General features: G+C 34.6%; 1 protein-coding gene across 4 annotated transcripts in view; it reads right to left on the bottom strand.

The window, feature by feature from the left end:
• Positions 1-5,396: 5,396 nt before the first annotated feature.
• Positions 5,397-23,398, bottom strand: part of LOC128991813 (EH domain-containing protein 3) — a 37,712-nt gene continuing 19,710 nt past the window's right edge. The window contains exons 5-8 of one of the 4 annotated variants that reach the window (XM_054415008.1): positions 17,889-17,930; positions 15,817-15,867; positions 6,852-7,022; positions 5,397-5,955 (exon numbers count right to left, since the gene is read on the bottom strand). In XM_054415008.1, coding sequence (XP_054270983.1) covers positions 5,747-5,955; positions 6,852-7,022; positions 15,817-15,867; positions 17,889-17,930 — 473 coding nt within the window. In that variant the 3' untranslated portion in view covers positions 5,397-5,746. The remainder of the gene's footprint in view (positions 5,956-6,851; positions 7,023-15,816; positions 15,868-17,888; positions 17,931-23,398) is intronic. The other 3 variants (XM_054415009.1, XM_054415010.1, XM_054415011.1) reach the window with 3 other exon arrangements.

The following is a 23,398-nucleotide window of genomic DNA, read 5'->3' on the forward strand; positions in this document are numbered from 1 at the left end:
ATTTTCTCCTACAGTCACCCGATGAAGTGGGCTTCCTTGCACTGATAATATTACAGGAAACTGCTAATTACTGCATACTTACTTTTGTCACACAGTTAGTTTTTTTGAAGCCTTAAAGTAAGAGGTAAGCTGCTAACTGTGATAAATCTGAATATATTTGTTTGTTTGCCCCAAACGATTTCTTTATAAAAATAATCTGTCAACACAGTACCATACAGTACATAACAGCATTCCACAGTTTCTGTTATCTCTTGACTTGTTCCTACAGCATATGGTGAGGCCGCCAGGCCGGGCTCTCAACTTGAGTGGGATCAAAAAAGTGTCCAGTGATCAATTGTGCTTGGTATTGTATCTAACATGAAGCCATCAAGAAGAAAGGATGTGTATCAGTTATCTTATGATCATAATTCAACATGATTCAATTGAACATAAGTCTTTAGTCTTGTTAAGTGTATGCGATTAAGCAAGGTGTTTGATAGTGTCACATGATGTGCTTATTTCGAAAATGACAAAATATGGAGTTGTTGGTACAGTTCTAAAAAAATCCGTTTCTAGCCATCTTGCCAATAGAAGACAGCTGGTTTCAATTAATTGGACCTCGTCCAGTGTTTAAAGTTTAACCCATGGGGTATCACAGGGTTCGGTGCTTATGGGCCGCTCCGAGACAGCACACTTTCTCCTCGGGACATACCACGGATATTGCGACAGGCATAGTTAGTCCTATGGTCAACCTGGGATATCCGCAGGAATGCGTAATGTCCCCGCCTGGGGATGTTCCACGGATAAGCTCACAGCATATCCTGAGGTCATCCCAGGGTAGTCCTCAGGACATATAGGATTACTATGGGATGTCCCGGGATAAAGTGTGCTGTCTGGGTGCTATTCTCGATCATGATTAATGACCGTTGGCTTAATGGCGCTCTACATTGCTTTTTGCAGATGTAACACCACACTCATTTCCAGAGGGGGTGATATTCCACAATTACGGACGGAAGCCCAAGATCTCCTTGAACAGGCCATAGTGTGGTTCAATATGAACATATTTAAGCTCAATGACGAGAAAACCCAGTCGGTTCTGTGTATACCCTTAAGACACGGATGCAGGGTTTTTGGATTGACCCGAAGTTAACCTGGAATCACCACATATCTCAGGTATGCGTCAAGCTATCTAGAGTTTGTTATCTTCTTAGAGAACTCTAATCTGTGCTGACTAGTCATATTTAGTAATTGTCTACCAAACACTCTTTCACAGAAACCTCGTGTCCCATACAGCACAGTCCTGTATAATAGATGTTCATTAGACGTTTCTCATGTCTAATGCCGACATCTATTAGATGTTATCACTTTTAGTGGACGTCAACATCTAATAAACCTCTTATCAACGTTTATATGTCACCACTTTTAACGTTGTAAAGACGTTAAATAGACGTGTGTTATGTTTTGTGTAGACGTATATTAGATGTTATTATTCTGTCCTGAACATTAATAATTATACATCTATTAAACATCTATGTTTAAACATAGCATTAACCATCCCATGGGGCCAAAACTAAACATAAAAACACAAATAATAAAGATTTAGTATGATAAGCATAGTTGAGTAAATTGATTAAATACATAAAAACAAATTTTGAAAAAAAAACCAGAACGAAATTGTTTTGCCCAGACGAGTCTCGAACCTGATACTCTCGACTTATGAGCCTCTTACCTTACCCCTGAGATAGGCCTATCTGTGATTGTTGATATTGAGAGTTTTCAAGTGGTCAAAAAGTAGCCGACAGTTGCAATGGTCGCAATACTTAAAATTTGAAACTACAGTATAGTATATAATATGATTCTGTTTAGGCATCAAGTAGTTGAATTGTTTTTCTAGGAATTGGAGAGGATACTGGTATTTGAATATAGATTATTTAATTACCATTAGATTAGTAATCTATACTTATAAAAGGCAAAGCCCTCACTGACTCACTGACACACTCACTCACTCATCACTAATTCTCCCACTTCCCATTTACCTAGGAGGCTGAAATTTGGTATGCCGATTCTTTGGGCATTAAATAGGAAAACTAAGCAGTTTTTATTCTGATCGGGCTTTCGGGCTCCGCCCCTGTGGCTCTAGAGTTTCCCATATTAACCTTATGATTTTTCATATTTAAAAGGAATTAATGAATCTTAACAGCTTTTTCAATTAAACAAGTTGGTTCTGTTCTATGATGTTCAATAACCTGAAGGCAAGTGAGCGCAGCGAACGAGCTCCAACCTAAAGGTGAGTGAGCGTAGCGAACGAACTTCAACCAGGATGGGATTCAGCCATGCGAACGAGCTCAACTTGAAAATTAAGAAGTTAAACAGGGCAAAGCCCGCTGGCACAGCTAGTCTATATATATAAAAGGCAAAGCCCTCACTGACTCACTCACTCATCACTAATTCTCCCACTTCCCATTTACCTAGGAGGCTGAAATTTGGTACACTTTAGGCATTTGGTACACAAATTTGGATTCTTTAGGCATTAAATAGGAAAACTAAGCTATTTTTATTCTGATCGGACTCTCGGGCTCCGCCCCAGTGGCTCTGGAGTTTCCCATGTTAACCTTATGAGTACTCATATTTAAATGGAATTAATGAATATTAACAGCTGTTTCAATTAAACAAGTTGGTTCTGTGATGTTCAAAAGCATTAAAAAGTTAATATGTTTACCAACAGGGTGCAGCACTATTATTTTTTTATGACAACAGCTAATTTGCAACCAAAAGGTGAGTGAGCGTAGCGAACAAACTTGAACCCGGAGGCGAGTTAGCGTAGCGAACGAGCTAACCTGAAGGCAAGTGAGCGCAGCGAACGAGCTCCAACCTAAAAGTGAGTGAGCGTAGCGAACGAACTTCAACCGGAACGTGATTGAGCCATGCGAACGAGCTCACTTATGAAGTAAAACGGGGCAAAGCCCGCGGGTACAGCTAGTGTTATTATAATTGATTCTTATAAGATTAATTATTCTTTCCCCTTAAATTGTTCAACTATTACAAATTTTCTCAAATAAGTTAAAGAATATTAATTTTAAAAAATATTTGCATTAATTATTATATGTTAAGTAGGTGTTTCCCACTGTATATAGTATCACAACTATCACAACATCATCTGATTACATTTATTATAGATCAAATTTTCTCCAAACGTCTTAAATTCTGCTGCCAACGCATTTATGTTCTTATAAATAAATTAATTTGTTAAAATGTGTTGTAGAATGTTTTATACTTAAATCCAACAAACGCCCAACGATTTTTTCCTTTGTAGGGCCAACGAATACATGTTTCAGTTGGGCCTACGTTGGCAAGGAGTTAACATTTCCGAACACTGTGCTGACCATTTCCTAATGTTGGGCCAACAATGTGTGCTACTTGGGTATAGTGTATAGTGTATATATACCTCGTGAATTATCAAATTGCAATAAATTATAATAATGTTTACATTAAGGGGGGATGGGCAGCGTAATTACGTACGCCTCTGGCATATTATTTATAGATGAAAAATTTTATTGTTTGTTAATACAGCACCTCGTCTTTGTTGATAAAATGATATAAAAATACACTAGTGTGCCTGTTGCTCGAATTCGAGCAATTGCGAAGCATTACAGGCGTTTTTTATGATAATCCTATGCAAATCAGCCAACTTAAAGTATTAAAACAAACGTTTTCCTTAATAACTAGAGGAGAATATTTAGTATTAAATTACTAATTTATACGCAATGAAACATTTTTATGAGACTTCTAGAATACAATATTTTCAGATATGACGAATTTATTATATTTTAAATTAATCTATTCATTTTATTTGAATTTTAAGTGGAGTATTCACTGAGGTGTGGTTAATGAGATTCACTCGGAGGGTTGGTAGGGTCAACATAGCCATTGTCCTGCTCCACCGTCTGGTCAGGTAATCCGCCTTAACTTACAATAGGTTGACAGCCTTTTGTCAGTCTTGGATCTGCTTTTGGAGGGTGAAGACGTACAAGTGTTTTTATTCAAGTGTTTTGAAACCGAACTCGTGTGAAGACACAGCTTGTCCGGCGCAGTGCCGCATCGTGTGAAAGAGGCGTAAGGCACTTGCCAAGGGTCGTACCTTAAATTTTCTACTCGTGTCGTTAACACTAACTACCTTTAAACAACCGATGTGTAAACTACTATTACAGAACAAATTTATAGCAGAAACTTAATAAATAGATTACAGAATAAGAGTCTCAATAATTCTTTGGTTGTATGATCCTATCTGAAATACTAAGATATTTCTGTGGTGTATGACTGTTTAGAGTTAGACACACTTATCACAACCCCTTTCACATGTCTACACTCTGTTGATAAGTGACAGGCTTTAGCCAAGTGCACACCTCTCTTTCACCCCTTGTCCAGCATCTATGGGGGGGGGGTTGAATGTGCAGTGAAAGTGTAACACATTTCAACTTCCGATTGTTGCTTCTTGATCTTGCTGATGACCAACACTGTTGTTGTGGCCCTCCCAACAGGTGCATAGTTTGTGGTTTGTGGCGGAGGGGTAAGTCGGACAGGGCGTGTTCTAAGACATCGATAATATCTTGCAAACTAGACACTATAGTTCAATGCTCCAATGGGAATTTTTTAACACAAATAATTCTCTTAAACATTTATAAGAAAATCCCATATTTGTTAAATAAATGAGATAATTTAAAATTTTATACAATGGACCACAGATTATTATTTAATGAGCCATTAACTACTTGCTTTGCTCAACAAAAATAAGACAGTACGGTACTGTATTATGTTAATGTCCAAACAAGTAAAAGACTAGGAGATTATATTTCACTTCATTGCCATCAGGCATAGGTAATTCATTATTATGTCGTGGAATCATTTACCTACTACCATAAAGTTAGATGTAATTTATATGGTAAGTACCTCCTTATACACAAGGAAAGTTGACATTGGCTTTGAGTGAGTGTGAAAGAACCAATAGCCAATTATTTAAAAGGGGTTTAGGATCCCTTGGTAATTGATTGGTAAAATTTTTTGACCCCTTTGGCCAACACTTATGATGGTCCACCTCTTGGTATCTCATACAATTACATCCTCCAACGATTAGAATAACACTGCAGTACATTACATTAACTTCTCGATTGACGTCAAGAATGTTTTAAGTACTATAACTTTTAAGTACTAAAACACTCTTACAACAAAGTTTATTCTTACAACAATAAATTTGTAACTTACTTTTGTTCATGAAATTTTGTATTTTATTATTATTATAGAGGTTAACTGCAGGAAAGGACCAAGAGGTCCTAAGTTCGCCTCAATAAAGCATTTTTATTTCATTTCATTCACACACAACTGAATTTAATTCACCGGAAACAGGGACCACAAAAACCCAATCAGTCTCATAACTTTATTTACACTAAATAAAATAATGATCAATAAACTTTGGAATAAACAACACTGGTAATAACTGAATAAACCAACATAACGTAAAATTACCGATACACACTAAAATAATACCAAATAAACAGATGTGCTGAGGCTATCAGCAAACGTACCGCTAAAATAAATAATAAATAAACTTTCAAGCAATAAATTTATGTACACATGTCTTTCGGCTGAAAGCTCGACTAAGCTGGCAAAATGCAATGCTGTGACATTTAGGACAGTTACAAAAATAATTTATTATGCACAAAGTGTCGTGATGTTACGTGAAGTGTCGCCAGTAGAAGTACAGGCCCGTGCCTCACAGCTCGGACCGCTTTGTCGGAGGCACAAGATGTTGAGGCAACTCTGGTGGCAAGTCGTGTCCGTCCAGTTTCACGTTGATCAGATGCATCGCGAGCGCAAACTCGTCTGAGTCCAAAAACCCGTCCTGGTCGACGTCCGACAGTTTCCAAATCTTCCCCAAAACCGAATTCGGCAGCTTCGACTTGACCATCTCCGATTTAGCAGCTGTTAACACAAAATGTGTAAATATTTATGACACAATATTTTAAGGTTTTGTATAGCTTTGTTTTGCACAAAATTGGCATTGCTGAGCAGTCATATGATTATCTCAGAAATAAATCAAAATTTCCTTCAGATTAAAATAGCTTTACTTTAAACTTCAGCAACAAATATGAATAGTATCTTTGTTGTCCTAAAGAATTTCTATTAAGGCTTCTGGTTAGAATTCCTTTATGATTTGAGTGGTTTTAATAAAATTAATTATACTGATTGTGAAACGGTTGAATCACAAATTAAATAAAGGTAGGTAACAGAAAACATTTCTTTAGTCATTATAGCGTACCTACAAACACATTGCCATGAAATGTTTAAGATAAATATCTAATGGCTCAATTGATGTATCTAACCTAGTGATTTTGTCAATATGTAGGTTATATAATATCAGGACCAATAGCACTAAAATACTGTTTCAAAATAATTGGTATAAAACCATATGAATTTGAGGTGCGTTGCTAGCTAAGAGGTTAGGGTCTTCAATTTCAGCGCAAATTGGGGGAAAATTCAATCGGTTTATACTGCTTTCAGTGCTTTCGCTTTCCCAAGATTATTTCATACAAAAAGCCTACTGGCATAGACGAAATGCAAAAAAAAACCTGATTGATTTCATATTTGGTCTGCTACAGCAAAATCAAACTTTCATCCCAATCCTATGAAAACAGTCTAATCATTTTATGATACGACTTTTTCACCCTCTCACCACTGGTGATCTGATAGGCGGAGAAGTACCTTTGTTATAATTTACATAGTCAAGCTAGTAGTAGTGATAAAATATTGCCATCAGCTGGTCTTGAACCAGCAAAATCTGACTACCGCTGAGATTTGGAGTTGACAAGTCAAAATACCTGCGCCTGTGACTTTCCCATCCACAGGGTTGAGCGTGTCAAAGAGAGCGTCGTACTTGTAACGCTCTTTGTTGACGATCCACTCAGGATCACCGTGTCCTGCGTCCACCCCCTCCCCTCGCTTGTAGCCGAAGGGTGTCGCTGCGTCTTGAACGATCTCAAAACCTCCTCCTGCGGACAAAAATTACATCATTTTGTTTGAGTTATGTAATTTAGAAAAATTACATGGAATGAAATTAATTATTATTAATAATTACTTGCAGAATATACGATTTCCAGTTGTGGACAGTTGATATTTATATTGAAATAACTATTGTGAAAAAGAATCATTATTGTGAAGTGTAGGCATCGTCTTTATGATCAAAGCAGTCTCCTGATCCCCGGTCTGGGGCTTGTATCCTAAATCTGCGACACTCTCTTGGCTGTTTTACTAAGTCGTCACTTTTAGCTTTCCCACTATTACAGCTTCAGTAACTTTTTCACTGAAGTTAGTGGGAAAGCTAAACGGGACTATAGGGCAAGGGGTGCAGTGTTTAGGAATATGACCCGGTAGACATAGGGCAGACTGTAATAGATGTGGTCAAGTACTATTTTTTACACAGCCTCTTGAAACAATTACGTAGCAGCCAACTAAAAGACATTCACCTATTTACAATTGGTCAAACAATACTTAAAAGAGATTCATTTTACCTTATTTTCTAGTATAGGTTAAAAAATCAGATCTGAGTGAAAGACCAGGGCTATTTTTCTCAAAATATAATACCACTCAAAGAACATACACAGACAAAACCCCTTGAAACAAAAACCGACAGTGATCACCGTAACCTGTGCCTGATAGTATTTAATTTTTAATCTAAATTATAGCTTGCCATTATAAGGGTCTTCTACCAAGAAGATTATAAAAATAATAGTGTCACAAATCTTTAAGTTTTGAATCCACAATTGAATATTTACCAAGTGATTACTCTATTAAACATCAGAGCAGGGTTAGTGAGATTAATAAATCACACTGACTAAAGAAAACCAAAGCAGTATAACTCTAACTATCCGAATCAATGTCTGAACCATATTCGGATAGTAAAAAATTCTGATGTTGGATTTCTACTGTACTGCGGGGAATTTATTACAAAATAGAAAAATTCACGCTTTTACGGCAATTGCGGAGGACGATGAAAATTTCTACAAGAACAGGAGAATAGTTTAAGATTATTCCGCATCGCTGAAGAAGAAGATGATGTTCACCGTGGGAGACAATGACTACATGACCACGAGGGACGTTCAGGAATTTTGTTGTGTTACCAACTTATGTATGTATTATTTAATTAATCATGATACTTACAGTAGTTTTTAACATTCTTTCTGTAAGAGTTTCAGAATGTCACTGATTCGGATTCTTGAAGTTATACTGTATACACTTAGGATTCTTACCTTTACATATTCAAACAGTGCAGTTAAGTGTGTGACAGCCCAAGTAACACTACTGATATCACAATTGGTTAAATATTCTTTTCAGTTTGTAGAGAATAACATTTATAGCTGATTGTTAATACATAACAGGGTACCCACACAGAGCAATAGGGATAGTAGTTTACTCACTTAGGTTACTTGGATGGAATTACGGAAAGGAGGAATGTCGGCGTTCTGACCTTAAGTGAATACACTATCAACCCAGGAACATACATCCCTAGTCCACTGTGTCTACATCATTAGTACACTAACACAGATGCTTTATTCCATTTTAACACATAACTAAACAAGTGACATTTTACCATTAAGAGGAACATATAAAGTTTATTCTTTATACATGTATTAGTACAGTTTCTTAAAGCGTAAGGCCCGCCGCACATTGGAGCGAGGCGAGGTGCAGGCTAGGTTCAGGCGAGGCGCGGCTGATTCTGTAATACACGTAAATGGAGTACAGCACATTGAGCAGAGGCTGCGTGCAGCCTCCACGCAGCACAGCTGCAGCCTCTGTCAGGCCTCCGCGGCGTTGTAGTTGGAATACAGTTTTCCTGCACCTCGCTTGCGCCTGCATTGGTTTTCTAGTGTTTTGTGAGTGAAAGATATAGTAATGGAGCATTTAATTCAGATGGCTATATGTTGTTGAGCATTGCATTCCTTTTTGCTAATGGCACTTTCAATAAAATTATTGATAACATCTAACTGTATTTTGTTCACACGAAAATATTCTCGTGAAAAGACCGGTCTGGCAGTTCAGTAGTTAAAACATAATCTGATGGCTTAATCTTTTTTCATCTAATCACATTTTCAAAAACATTTGTTTATGTTTTTTGGATAGCATAGAGTAGTAATAGAGTAAAACTAAATGATTCAACGAACAATCAGAATCAGTAAAGGTAAAAAAATCTTCCTCTACTCTCTAAAGTACGACCAAAGCTAGGAAACCTCTGTCCGCCTCGCTTCAATGTGCGGTGACACGAAAAAGTCCTCGCTCCCGCCTGCACCTCGCCTCCAATGTGCGGCGGGCCTAAAGAAAGGAAATTCTATCACTTTCACAACTTAGCTGATAATAGCTTAATCATTTCCACTATAAACAGCTGTTATTGGTAAAATGTATTACAACAAACTAATCAAACCAGTCAGCTGGTGTTTTTGGTTGGGTTGCCGAAGCTTAGATGATACAAATCCTTGTGTTGACAGACAAGAATGCAACATTTTACATATCCCAATACATGGTTAACATCAGCCCATTATAAAAAAGAGCAAAACAATACCTCTTGGTTTTACTATCATAGTTTTTAGCGAGAGGGATTTTTTACACAAAGAAAGATTTTCTAGTCGGAAATAAACCCATCCTTTATTGGTGAACTGCCGCTAACGTTTGGATCTAAGCCGTAGGATTTACGCATTATCCTACATCAAAAGGTGATTAGCTGGATTCAAACCCATGCCTGTTGAACAGATGCCCCGCCCTGTAACGCCTAAACATAATTTACATTTGATTTACGTCTTATATTTTTTATACATCACTCCAAATTTTCATAAAACTTATTGTTGGCAGTTTTAAGTGACAAACTATTATTTTTGAACCATTCTATATGGATGTTCAACAAAGCATTTTCATCCAAGACTACGATTCAACTAAATGAGTAATTAATTATACAATATCACTATCGAATTGTGATTGCAAGCATTTCTAACAATCTATAATATTGATTCTTTTACACAATCATGATATGAGTTTGTAACACTATTTCAAATCAGGTACAAAAGAACAATAAATTACCAATTAGTTACTAGAATAAAAAAGATAAAGGCTAAATAGTATAAAAACAATATAAACATGTAAATTTATTATTTACTTTTGAATTCACAACTGGGCAATCCATGGACATAATAAAATATTTTAAACTATTATTACTGACAATAAGTACTTTTGAAATATTTTTGAGATATTAACTACATCCTACTTGAACATGTTTTTCTTTTTTCAAAGAAGCATAAAGGATCTAAATAACAATTCTCACAAAACATGTACGAACACGATGCTATAAAATAGCTAACATCTAATTTTAGTAGATCATTTCAAAACAATGAAATAAGGAACAATGTAGATGCACAAAAGCGCTCAATATCGAAATACCTGATTGAAAATACTAAAACTTAATTATCATCATACAAAAAAAGATACAAATAAAAATCTAGTAAGATCAGTAATATTTAAAGCCATTTAGTATAATTTATCACAATTAAAAATAATCAACAGATCAAATGACATAACAATTTAAATATTTATCAATAAATAAATTAAAATCACACACAAAACTTGATTAAAATTGAAGCCTTCAAAGTTACTTGGTGTTTTTAACACAAATTGCAGATCACAGGAAACGTTTCCTCTTCCTCTTTGTTTTCACCTGTACTTTGATATTTAGCAACTTGTAAATTGGAGTTATCTTTCTGTCTATTACAATGGATTAATTTGTTATCTCTGTTTGAATGTACACTCACAGAATCTAATTCGTCAATAGGCAATGTAGAAAGAGTTCGATCAGAACAAATGGACAGCGATTTCCTCGATGTTAAAGACCCAATAATTGACAAGGGTGGGGCAGAAGGCTCATTTCCTTCCTCAAACATTTCAGCTTCGGATAAAGTTTTTAAAATATTCAACCTCGCAAAACATTTTGCATATTCACTTTTGAGGTTGCCATAGCGAATAGCAATCTCCTCGAAAATGTCATCATAGTTTTCATCAGTTTGACACTTAAATCTTTTCACAATAGCTTGGGATGTTTCTTCACAACTGTATTTTCGTTTGATTCGTTCACCCCATTGATGGAAAGGGTCTTGATTTTTCTTTCGGTCTTCAAACGTTTCCCATTTGGAAAAAGGCCCACCTAGAATAATAGACTCCTATCAGAGGACTTAACAGTCTTCTGAATGTGACAGTTAAATCTTCAAGTTTTAAAATTAATTGAGTAAAAAAAAATTAACTTATTTAAAGCGGTGTCTTTTACGCTATTATCAGTCTAGGTCTTAAGTAACAGAGTATAGTCATTGGAACTGATTAAAAAACAAAAGGCTCGACTAACATCCTTATTAACTTTGTTAACCTATTGAGAATAAGGCCTATTGAGAATAAATGAAAATACCTAAAGGGGATGTCACTCAATCCAAGAAAAAAGAATTAATTTCTATTACCATAAAGGTTACGTCACAATGATATAAAATAATCCTTTTTGGAAATAACAGGAAAATATCCAAAAGGAGTTAAAGCAACCAAAAACATTTATCGCATTTGTTTTTAATTTTTTATTTTATTTAAAGATTGATCTAATCAAATAATCAGTTTGTGAAAATAATCAAAAGGTCTAAACATAATCCAAAAAGTTTATTGTAAAAACAATTGTCCCTTACTTTCATAGCAAACAATGATTGTGACAAAGTAAAATAATCAGTGTTAAGAATAAATGAAAAATTTCAAATGGATTTAGATCAACCCCCATTTACCAAAATGGACTTAACTCCATACAATTTATTCTTTGGCTTACAAAAATCTCTAGAACCTTTGACTAGCTATTCAGTATATTATAGTCAATTCTAGAACCTAACTCCTGTAACGTCGTTCCTTGATTAATTAATCTCCAAAACACCTTTACAGCACATCTAGAGAGTTACAAAACACAACTCAACAACTGGCCTACTAAAGATATAAGCTCGGCAAAAACAAAACATTTCATTAACTCATGCATCAATGTCTGCAATGTATTAGAGATTCCAATATGAAACACATGGCATAATATTTGACGGACAGCAAACAAATGCCAGAGTGGAGATGCCAGATGTTCTGCTTTACATTGTATCCACATGTGTTGCCCAAGTGGACTGATACGTTCCCAACAACTGCAGAGGCGAATGTTCAACATCATATTCAAAATTAGCACTAAATATTACACTTAGCATTTGGGTTCAGTAAAATCTCCAGGTGCTTTCACTTCATGATATCTTTGACTATTGACAGAATTGGACAATTCCCACGTAACAAGGTGTCACAAGTTTAAGAAAAAAATGCACATTTTCGCTGAGAAAAAACTCAATGGTACTTAGTGGCGTCTAGGGCAAACCCAACACCCCCCCTCGCCATCACGCTCTACAAAGCTCAAGGTGGAGACCTTGTGCCCTTTACGATAGGAATTTCCACACAGTGCTCACTGCTTGGGTTCTTTCTTGCTTGTAACAAGTATATTTCTCGCACAACATACCAGAGCTGAAAGTGCTTGGTCATCCCACAAGTGTGTTTCCACTGTGCCTTTCTTGTCTGTGAAGTAGTTGGAGTAAGCCAGTTAAGTGAAACTTTATAAATATTTATTTATTAATTAAGTGAAACTTTATAAATATTTATTTATTAATTAAGTAAAACTAAAAGCGACTTATTGGTAGCTATTTCTTGTACCAAATAAACTATACCAATAACAAAAACTAAGAAAGAAAACATCATTTAAAAAGTAGCACTCACTCTGCTATTTCAACGAAGTTTTTTTTTATAAAAATAAACAAAGATCATAAGTATAGTATGTCTACTTCAGTATCCAACTTAGACTATAAAATTCCTCTCACAGATCAAAGATGTATATAAAACTATATATCGCTAGGTAGAGGTAATGGCAATATAAAAAAATAGAGGCAGAACATAGTACAACAAGAGGCCTAGAGTATGCAGTTAACTGATTCGAGTTAGTAATCTTATGAGGAAAATATATACTGATGAGATCATTCGCTTATATTAAATTTAACAAAAAAAGTCTTCCTACTCAAACAAAGTCTTTGATTCATGATGCTCTGGATCGTTTGAATTAACTAATGAAGCTTTAAATTAATTTCAAAAAGGTTAATGTCAAAACAATACCATCCAGTACAAAGCACTTCTGACAAACTCCACCATAAAGAATTGGTAAATATCAGCTGACATTCTGACTTAAAGACGGGTTTTCCTAGACGCGGAAGAGGAGAGCAGATGGCAGAGAGTGGAGGGCGGAAAAGCAATTAACATGGCGTTCCGCTCCGCTTCTAAGACAGTAACATTAAATTACCTAAGACAAGAGGAGTCCGCTCTTCGTGTTCCTCTCTCCGCTCTCTGCTACCACACGCTCAAAAAATTTCATGATATTGAGTTTAGCCTCCTGATCACATTTAAATACTAAATAATGGTGTAAATACCTGCATCTATGTGATCAACGTGTTGCTAAAATGCAACCGGTTTCGACTCACAAAGGAGTCATCGTCGGGCCAGTACAGATGTCATCTTGCTTCATTTGAAGGTCGTCAATTCGTAATAAATAAATACATTTAACACGCACACGTACACGAACATATAAACGAACATTTAAGGTTAAAAACGAAAGATAATACTATAGCGTACCAAATCAATTGTAATGACTGCCCAAAATATTATATAGGCCAAACATCCCGTTCTTTCAACAAAAGGTTTAAAGAACATCTACCGAAAAGAACTACAACAGCACAGACCTCGACCTTTGCAGAGCATTTGGTTTCTCACAACCACAATTACACTAATATTGATAATAACATGAAAATCCTACACCACTCAAATGACCGATTTAATACAAACACCTTGGAAGAATTCGAAATTTATAGGGCCGTTAAAATTGACAGCCAAAACATCATCAACGACAAGATTTCATTTCAGTCGAATTACATTTACGACACTGCAATCAAGATACTAGCACAAGGGACAGTTGTGAATGAAGTTACCAGCTGATCGGGAAATCCAGGCACGACGTCATCACTGACCACGCTGATCCTGACCGGCAGTCTAGACATAACCCCCGCCCGATCACGTCGTGTCCCGTTACCGCTATAGTATTATCTTTCGTTTTTAACCTTAAATGTTCGTTTATATGTTCGTGTACGTGTGCGTGTTAGATGTATTTATTTATTACGAATTGACGACCTTCAAATGAAGCAAGATGACATCTGTACTGGCCCGACGATGACTCCTTTGTGAGTCGAAACCGGTTGCATTTTAGCAACACGTTGATCACATAGATGCAGGTATTTACACCATTATTTAGTAAAAAATTTCAATATCCAAGACATCGCCTATGTTTATATGAAAAATCTTCTTATTATATGGGTTTAAGGCTATACAACAGTCTACTCTCTAACTTCAAAGAAATTGACAGTATTTACAAATTTAAAATGATTTTAAACAATACCTTATAGAGAAAAATTATTATTCACTTTCTAAATGTTCAAATTATAAGTAAATGTATTTTTAGTTTAAGTAAATGTAATTTTTAGTTTTATTTTGTATGTTAAATATCTGACAATGTCACCTGTTTCACCAGCTACGCTGGATTTGTAAAATGTTTTGTGACGATAAAATAGTATTTCATTTCTACCACACTTAGGAAAACCCAGCTTAAGGATGTGCACGATTCGCAGCACAACAAGCTGTAGTCGTTCAAACTACATCGAATCGTTTTGCCAGTAACCAGGTTATGTTTAAAACCTTGATTAGTTTAAGTCTTTGTATCTAGATTTGTCTGATACTATTAAGATCTACCAGTTATAACTAATCTAACGAGGTCTAAATGTTAAACTAAGGACTGATCGAGTGATCAATGCATAAACTAGAACATCTGTAATCCATTAGTCAATTGGTTCAATCACACTAATTGTCTGTTAATGACTAATTAGCCAGTGTGCATGATACAGCGAGCAGTGCAATCTATTCAACTAACGTTTACAAACTTTAGAAGTGGTTAGCAATACAATATGCCAAGTATGGCAGAATATTGTTTATATTGACTTATACTGCATACAAATTTATATTTTCACCGAATGGAGAAAGGAATTCTTTACTTCCTCATCTCAACCAAATACAAATATCTTACCATTAAACAGATATTCAATTAAACACAGCACAGCTGATTTAAAAATAACGTTATCAGCTGATGTTTTGTAGTTGAAAAATAATAAAGCCCAGGTATTCTTCTATGTAGTCAGAAAAATTGATTGCTGGAACTTGTTTTATTTAATACATTTTTCAGAGATAATAAAGTCAGAGATAATACTTTTCGGTTACTTGAATCTAATTTTAATCAGAAGTATCTTTCAAGTTTGCTGAATTTCAACCCTATAGCTCAAACTGTTTAAGGAGTCATGAATGTTTTTGTAAATAGCACATACAGACAAACAGACGCTAACAGTTTTAGATAGAACACATGTTGTATTGCATTTTTTTGCTTTTTTTACCTCCCGAATAATATGGTAAAGTTTGTCCTAGTCGAAGCTGGACACCTCACAAATCAATTAACTGTTTGGGAGCAAGTTGAGTTCCGTACAAATAAACTACTTAGTGTTGTTCTTAAATATAAACTAAATAAACTACAGTGTCTAAGTAAATATACAATTATAACGAGACAGAACCAAAGCTCTAATCTACAAGCGGACGAGTTGCAATCAACGAATCACCTACCTTTGACCAAACCTCCGTTGTCCAGATTATTTTGGATCAGTGATTCTGTACCTGAGCAAAACAACGGATCAATCATGGATCAGTTAGATGACGCAAAGCGACGGACTACCGAGCAACAGAACCACCACCATGACAACACAAATATCCCTACACTCCGAGAAATACCTCATGCTTGAACATGAAAACATTAACAGATGAACGAAATAACTACGAAATTGTGAAAATGAAATACCTGCAATGAATTTACATGATGTCTTCTGCGATGTATTTTTTCATATATGGACAAAAGGTTAATATTTTATGAACAAGAATTAAATCACCACCTTACATTTTTTAGCAAAAGACAAGAAATCAGATAAAACTCTTGCTAAACATTTCACTCTGAGAGGCTCAAGTTAAGCCTAACTACTAAGGATTTAACTTAGAATGAGCAAAATGTCTAGGAATCGACTTGATCTTGTACCACCATCTTTTGTTGTTGTTCGACTAGAACATATTAAGGCTTTAGCTCAGGATCGTTTTTACATTACTACAAGCTAAGCCTACGGGTTGCAGCATTATCATTCAGATAAAATCCATCGGTTATTTAGCTGGATTAGAACTTGGGACCTCAAGGAACGAAGGAACCACTAGCTCCTCAACCTCATACCACAATTGATAAAAAGTAATCTATGGATTCTGATCTGACAACAGCTGCAATAGGATACTCATCAGGTTTATTTGTAACCTGTTAAAAATGTCCATTGCAACAATGATTAAGGCTTAAAAAATTGACGAAGAATTTTTAACGAAGAAACAAATTTTATCTTTTTGGAAAAGGGAACAACAAAAGTTTATACGTATATCAATTTAAATTTCAATCACATAACACAGAATGAATGAGATGAACAGATAATATAGACAATCTTTACAATCTAAGAAGTAGTCTTAAAGATTATGATTGAAGTGACAACAATGTAGTGAAAATTTAGATAGCTTTTAGAAAACCCAAGTAAATAATTTAACACTTTTACCAATAAAGAACTTATGTAGGAGCACACAGTTAAATGTGTAATACATAATCAAATGGAAAACCCTATCAGACAGATAAAATCAAACGGAAAACCTATCAAGACAGATAATACTGATAATAAAAAATCAAATACGTCATTAAACGGGAAAACCTATCAGACAGATAAAATCAAACGGAAAACCTATCAAGACAGATAATACTGATAATAAAAAATCAAATACGTCATTAAACGGGAAAACCTATCAGACAGATAAAAAAATTTAATACATAGTCAAACGGGAAAGTCATCAAGGTTGATAAATAGCTTATTAACTATATGGGAAATTCGCTAAAAAATCGGAAAGTCGCTTTCTGCAAAATTACTATGGACTTGAATTGCCAACAGTTTTTTTTATATTATTAGATGAGATTATACTATACTCCCTTCACAATATTTAGGTGATTTTAGGGGAAGAAATCTATCCCCTTCACTTGACTTTTAAAATAATAGCTCAACTGCTGATTAAGCAACATACATTAAATACAAAAAGTGTTGGGGAACTTCCCCTCAAACTGCCTAAATATTGTGAAAAAGTATAATAAATATAAAATACCTTTGTTTTTGGATTCAAGCGAGTATATGAACCAAAGAAGTTTTAGGTCGCCAAATCGATTATTAGAAAAGTGAGCAGTTTTTTAATGATTTGGAACTGATCCCAGCTGTCCTTGGTTTATTTGGATTAAAAATGGTCCTGGATGAAACGGCTGTTCTTATTCTGTGAGAAAGCTACACAGATCATATCACTCCATTTTACAGTACATTCATTCTTTATTTATATTCAGATTAACAAGCACACAAAGTGTGTTGTCTTTATTACACAAACAAGTAAAAGGTTTTAGGAGTACATACTATATAATCAACACTTTACTAATTGGTTAAATTTATCCCAAGAAATTAGTTACCCTTGATTACGGAAACAAGAAGCATTCACTCAAATTGATCATTGTTACATCCCCATTTTAAACCCAATAGTTCAAGGCAGAACGATTGACAATGAGCGGAAATATGAACTGAACGTACCTTTGGTAATCAAACCGTGCGATGCGGAAGACGCTGGTGAACCTACGACACAACAACGGTAAACCAAATGTGCTTAGACCAACAATTCTGTCCAGGGTTATGGTATATTTAACCAAAAAGCAACGAGACTATACATATTGACTAAACAAGAATAAAACCCTGTGCAATAAATCCCCATTCCAGCGTGTGACACCCAAAAGCGACGAGACTAAACCAAAAACATTTTGAGAATGTTAAACCAAATGTGCGAACCTAGAATCCCATTGTGACAAAACACATTTAAAAGGAACAGAGAATAAATCGAGGAGGCGGAATTTGATACGAGTGGAAAACCACTATTGTTAGTTAACCACAGAGTTCACAATGATACCACCACAAAAGCGATACAGCCAGAATATCAATAACAGACGACAAATGTCTAGCAGAGACGTCTCTTCTCAAATGTTAAAAAAATATGCCTAAACCTATAATAATCAATTTAAATCGTGTTTGAAATGAATTATGTTGTTTTAGCGAATTTCCCATATAGGGAATAAGCTATTACCGTAGGTCTCACGGTAAGACCTAGACCCGGGACCGATTTACTTTTTCGTTTTGAGGTCCCCAGAGGCCAAAAACACCATCCGTTCAAATTCATATATATGTATATATTTATATATGTGTCCGTTAGCGCGATAACTCGAGCAAAATTGATCCGATTTTGATGAAATTTGGTACAAACGTGTAAACCTACATTTATTTGAACGAGTTCGCGAACCAGCATAATCAGACCATGGGATCAGGGGTTTATGGGGGGTTTTATGGGGTAAAAATGGGTTTTTCTCATTTTTGACCCTAAAAACTTTAAATTTCTAAATTTCTTTCTAGACCATTTTGAAGAGCTTAAAAAAACAAATAATTGAGTATATTGAAGTTTTTTTGAATGTTCATTGACTACCGAGAAAATTAAAGAAATTGTAAATTTAAAATTCCAATGTTATTCTTATGGAGAATAAATAAACTGTTCTAGTTTGCTTGTTTATGGATATATTTCAATCAAATTTGGCAATTTGGCTTATTTTATACTAAGCTATCAATATTTCAATTGAAAAAACACACCTCAACATCTTTCCCGTAGCAGCAAACCTAACTACTCACTAAAATTAATGTTATTTAATTTAAATAGGAAATAAATCTGAAAATTTATAGGGAATATTTTAGTAAAAATCAAGCCGGGTGAATGGAAATTCGCTTAGTATGCAGGTTTGCTGCGACGGGGGTATTTTTTGCATCCATCCAAAAAAGATACAGTTTAACAATCATTATTGAATTGGCAGATTATTTTTTACATGCATCCGATGGTTTTTATACCATTTAAGATCAAAAATATATGACTTAAATGATTTTCTTAAGTTTTAAAATCCATTTATCCAACTCAAAATATTTTTGTTACATGCCACATTAGTAATTCCCCATATTACGTTGTAGTGATTTATTTTTCAAAACTGCATTGATCTTAACTGTTTGTTAATCTATATATTTATTTTATTCATTAGTTTATTTCTAATGTGAAGTGTATATTTTCAGTGTTAGGTACCATCGGGCTTTTAAATGGTCCTGTCCTGAGACAGCTGTTCTCAGTCAGTAAAAAAGCCAGACAAGGCATCCAACTTCATTCTATACTCATATTTGGGTTCAAATAAGGACCTAGGGGTATTTTTATTTTTTTTTTTGTCCTAGGACGCTAGGCACGAGCCTGGGATTGTTTTCACATTACTTCAGGCTAGACCTAGGGGTTGCGGCACTATCACTTAGATAAAATCCATTGGTGACTTGGCGGGGATCGAACCCGGAACCTCAGGGGTTAAGTCCCGCGCTCTAACCATCACGACAGCTCGCTCTCCCAAGGGAGTATTCCCATCGCAAATAGTAATAAAAATAATAGTAATAATGTTATAAACTGCATGAAATTTAACATTTATGACCTTTTGTCGTTACCGATCCAAATAGTTTGTTTATTTGAACTACGCCATCTTGATCTGCATTATGGAGTCAAGCTATTCCACCTGGTAGCAATCAATCACTATACAACTCGTTGACCGAGTTACAAACAACTGATCCACTACCTGTCCCCAACTTGAGTTTTCTTAAATTACACCTATCAACATAGTGCATAACTGTTGACAAAACCCACAAAAAGAGCTGCTAGCCACCTTCGGCTTCTAATAATTTATCATGTTTTATTCTGTCATATCTTTATATTATCTGTACTCTTTCCTTTTATACTGCATACTACTGTAGTATTTCTTGTGTTCTTTGACGATGTCTAGCAATGTGGGCAAATGACAATAAATTAAATATATTCTGATTCTAATTAATAGGTCGTACAGGATTTACAAGCAAAAATTGATTCTCGATTGTATGGCGAAATGTTTCAATGGTGGATACCAGAATTTAAAAACATTTTTTCAGTGGTGGAGGTCCTTCACGACGGCCAATTAATGAGGTGCAAAAAAATCCTCTTTAAAGCAGTTTTATGATGGAGATAGATGGCTAAGCACTTAGAGCTTAGGTCAAAGTAGCTAAGAGTATGATTACCCTAACCCTAACCCCTCACAAAAAACCCCTTATATCAATGGAAGCAGTGGGCACTACCATTCCTTTTAGTGTTCTCATTACCCTGATATTTGTAGATCCTTACACTTTTGTAAGCACACTGTGTTCATAGCACTAAATCTTTGTTGGTTAAATAAATAATTGGCAAATCAGCAGACTAACCAAGGTATATTGAGTTTGCCACTTCAAACTTATCAACTAGGCCTAAGTTAATTCTTTATCTTTATACCATATCCATTTTCCTTTACTTAATATGTTCCGTAAACAGGCATTAAGCCTGGACAGGCGTAGGCAAGGTAAAAAGAGGCTGTTGACCTCTAAAGGTTCTCCTATAAAATCTTTGTTCGACAATTACAGTATTGAACACTTCAAAGTCTGAATAAATGACAAAACTTATCATATTGATCAGTCATGAAACATTCAGTGATAAGAAGCGTGATGGACACGTTGAGTCACCGATAAGTTACAGCTGGTATTTGACATGGTGGGTGATAAGAGTTGCCCAACTCAACCAAATATTGATAACAACCTTCCTGCCCATCCCAAACATTGACTTACACTTAAAAAATTGAGTTTGATTTGTATATTTGAATGTTGATTAGTTTAAACCAGTGTCCCAAGTTTAATCCTTAACTATTTATAGAAGTATACACCCTTTCGTGGTATTTTCTAAGTTGTAGTTTTAGTTTTTAAATGAAAATTAATTTAGTTGAAGGCCTAATGAGCTACCATGTTATTTGAATTGATGTTGATAACAAATTAGTTGTTTAATTAGGCCTACACCAACTTTTTAAGCAAGCTAAGCTGAAAGAACAGTTGATAAACAAATATGTAGTATAAATACGGTTAAACCAAAAATGGTCTAAAATCGTAATAGATTACAGTATTTATTTATTAGGCTGTTGAGCTACATTTTAATTTTAACATTATATGTCTGACTATTTCTTGACTAATGCGTTTTCTAAGCAAAATCAGTTGCCTTAGTGAGTTTAATCTTTCAAAACATTCAGGTCTCAAGATTTTTTTATAGAAAAAATTAATTTTCAGCCCATTGAAAATAAGTAGTGGTTTAAGTGCTACTTTTTGCTTTATCTTTACTACATGTGCCCACTGAAAACTTGCTTTAATTGAAAAATGAGGAAAACATGTTTTAAAACATGAATATACCTAGATAAACCAATGAATCGTCCACAGAGTTCACAAAAAGTTAATGAAAGTGTATAAATTACTTATAGAACTATATCAATCAAATAGTAAATGTCAAATTCCACAGTTTCATCACAAAAATAATTTCTCAACCTTTATAAAGTTGATTAAACACCTGATCAAGCTTGTGACATTCTACTCTGACCTCTAAGTGACCTTTACCCTTCTATCTGACCAAGGTGTTTACATCGTTTAACAGCTGACTACACAGCTGATATCTAATCGTCTTGTTCCAACACGTTTTATAACAACCTTTGTACTTCTGTATTCATCGATATCAACCTAATGCAAATATTCTTTAACTAATAAGAGTTCATTAAACATGAACTGTTTATTTTTAAAATACAATAGCATGAGTTATTTTTTTCATTTTTTTTGCTTAGAATTAGAATGTAACAATAAATAAAAAGTATGATTATTTTTAATTATTTCAATTGATAACTAGCCGTTACTCACATGATTCGTCATAAATATTAATAAAACTTTTGATTGGTTAAGTTAAGCTGAGATTAACAAAACAGAATACAGTAATACAAACAAATAATCACACCTGATTTTAATAAGGTATTAAATTGAAAGAATAATAGTACAAATGAGTATTTTTAACATTTAGGTATATGGAAAGTTCACTTTAGATAGGAAGTATGACCTTAAAGGGCAATTTATGAAATAATGGATAGTTTTGCGCAAGGTTTCTCGTCATGACGAACATTTTACGTAAGTTATATGGTTTATGGTGGTGTGACTTTTAGTTTTCTCAGAAGTTCATGGGTACTTTGGGATTTATATATGGATTTTAATAGGTGGACAATTTTTTTTTGGAGTTCGGCTGGATCAAGATTAAAATTGGAATATTTGTTTGGTTAAAATAAAATAAATTAAAATAGTAAATTTAAGTATGATTTCAATTCAATAAAACTGACTTGTTGTCTTGCCCAAAAAAACAATCATAAATTAACTGAATAAAATGTTTTCCCCCAAATTCTTACTTTAGTAGCGTTTTATGTCATAGCAAAATTCAACAATCTGTTGTACGTTGCAAGGCAATTAACACACCGCAGCTGTTGAACGAAAAACTTAATTGAACATTTTACGTTTATTTAAACTAGAAATGGTTCTACTTTCCTATCTCATTGTATTTCACACAGTGCCATAAAACTGAGTCAAATAAAATGCATACAAACTAAACTATTTTTTAAGTTTGATTTAAAACCCATTAAAACTGTCATTAAAGCAAAAATTTGAGCAAGAAATAGACAGTAAAATGGGAAAAATAAATATCAAAAACCCGTTTAAATAAATTAAGCATGTTATACCATTAACAAGACTTGAAACGTCGCTCCTAACCTATTTTAATCCCTCTTGAATATCAAATACTGATAACCTAGTGCTTAAAATGTCTCCCCAACCACTCGAAGATTGAGATACGAAGCGATAGACTACGACTAGGACACACCTAAACAAACTTCAGTCTACTGATTAGACCAATCGTCAATATCACAACGTTTTAGAATCCACAAGCTTTAGAAGTGTGCAGTAAAACACAAGAGGTTAACAACTACAGGAAGTGTTAAGTTTAAAGTGTTGCAAAACACATGAAGTAAGGTCTAGTTATAAATCATCAGTTCAAAGAGTAGAAAGCCAACCATTCAGATTCAGACAGAAGCAATGCTATTGCTCAATCGCTTAACTAATCTCCAATAATAGCC

The sequence above is a fragment of the Macrosteles quadrilineatus genome, unplaced genomic scaffold, assembly GCF_028750875.1.
Source record: "Macrosteles quadrilineatus isolate MER2022 unplaced genomic scaffold, UCM_ALF_1.0 Scaffold_4__1_contigs__length_99947679, whole genome shotgun sequence".
Taxonomy (NCBI): domain Eukaryota; kingdom Metazoa; phylum Arthropoda; class Insecta; order Hemiptera; family Cicadellidae; genus Macrosteles; species Macrosteles quadrilineatus.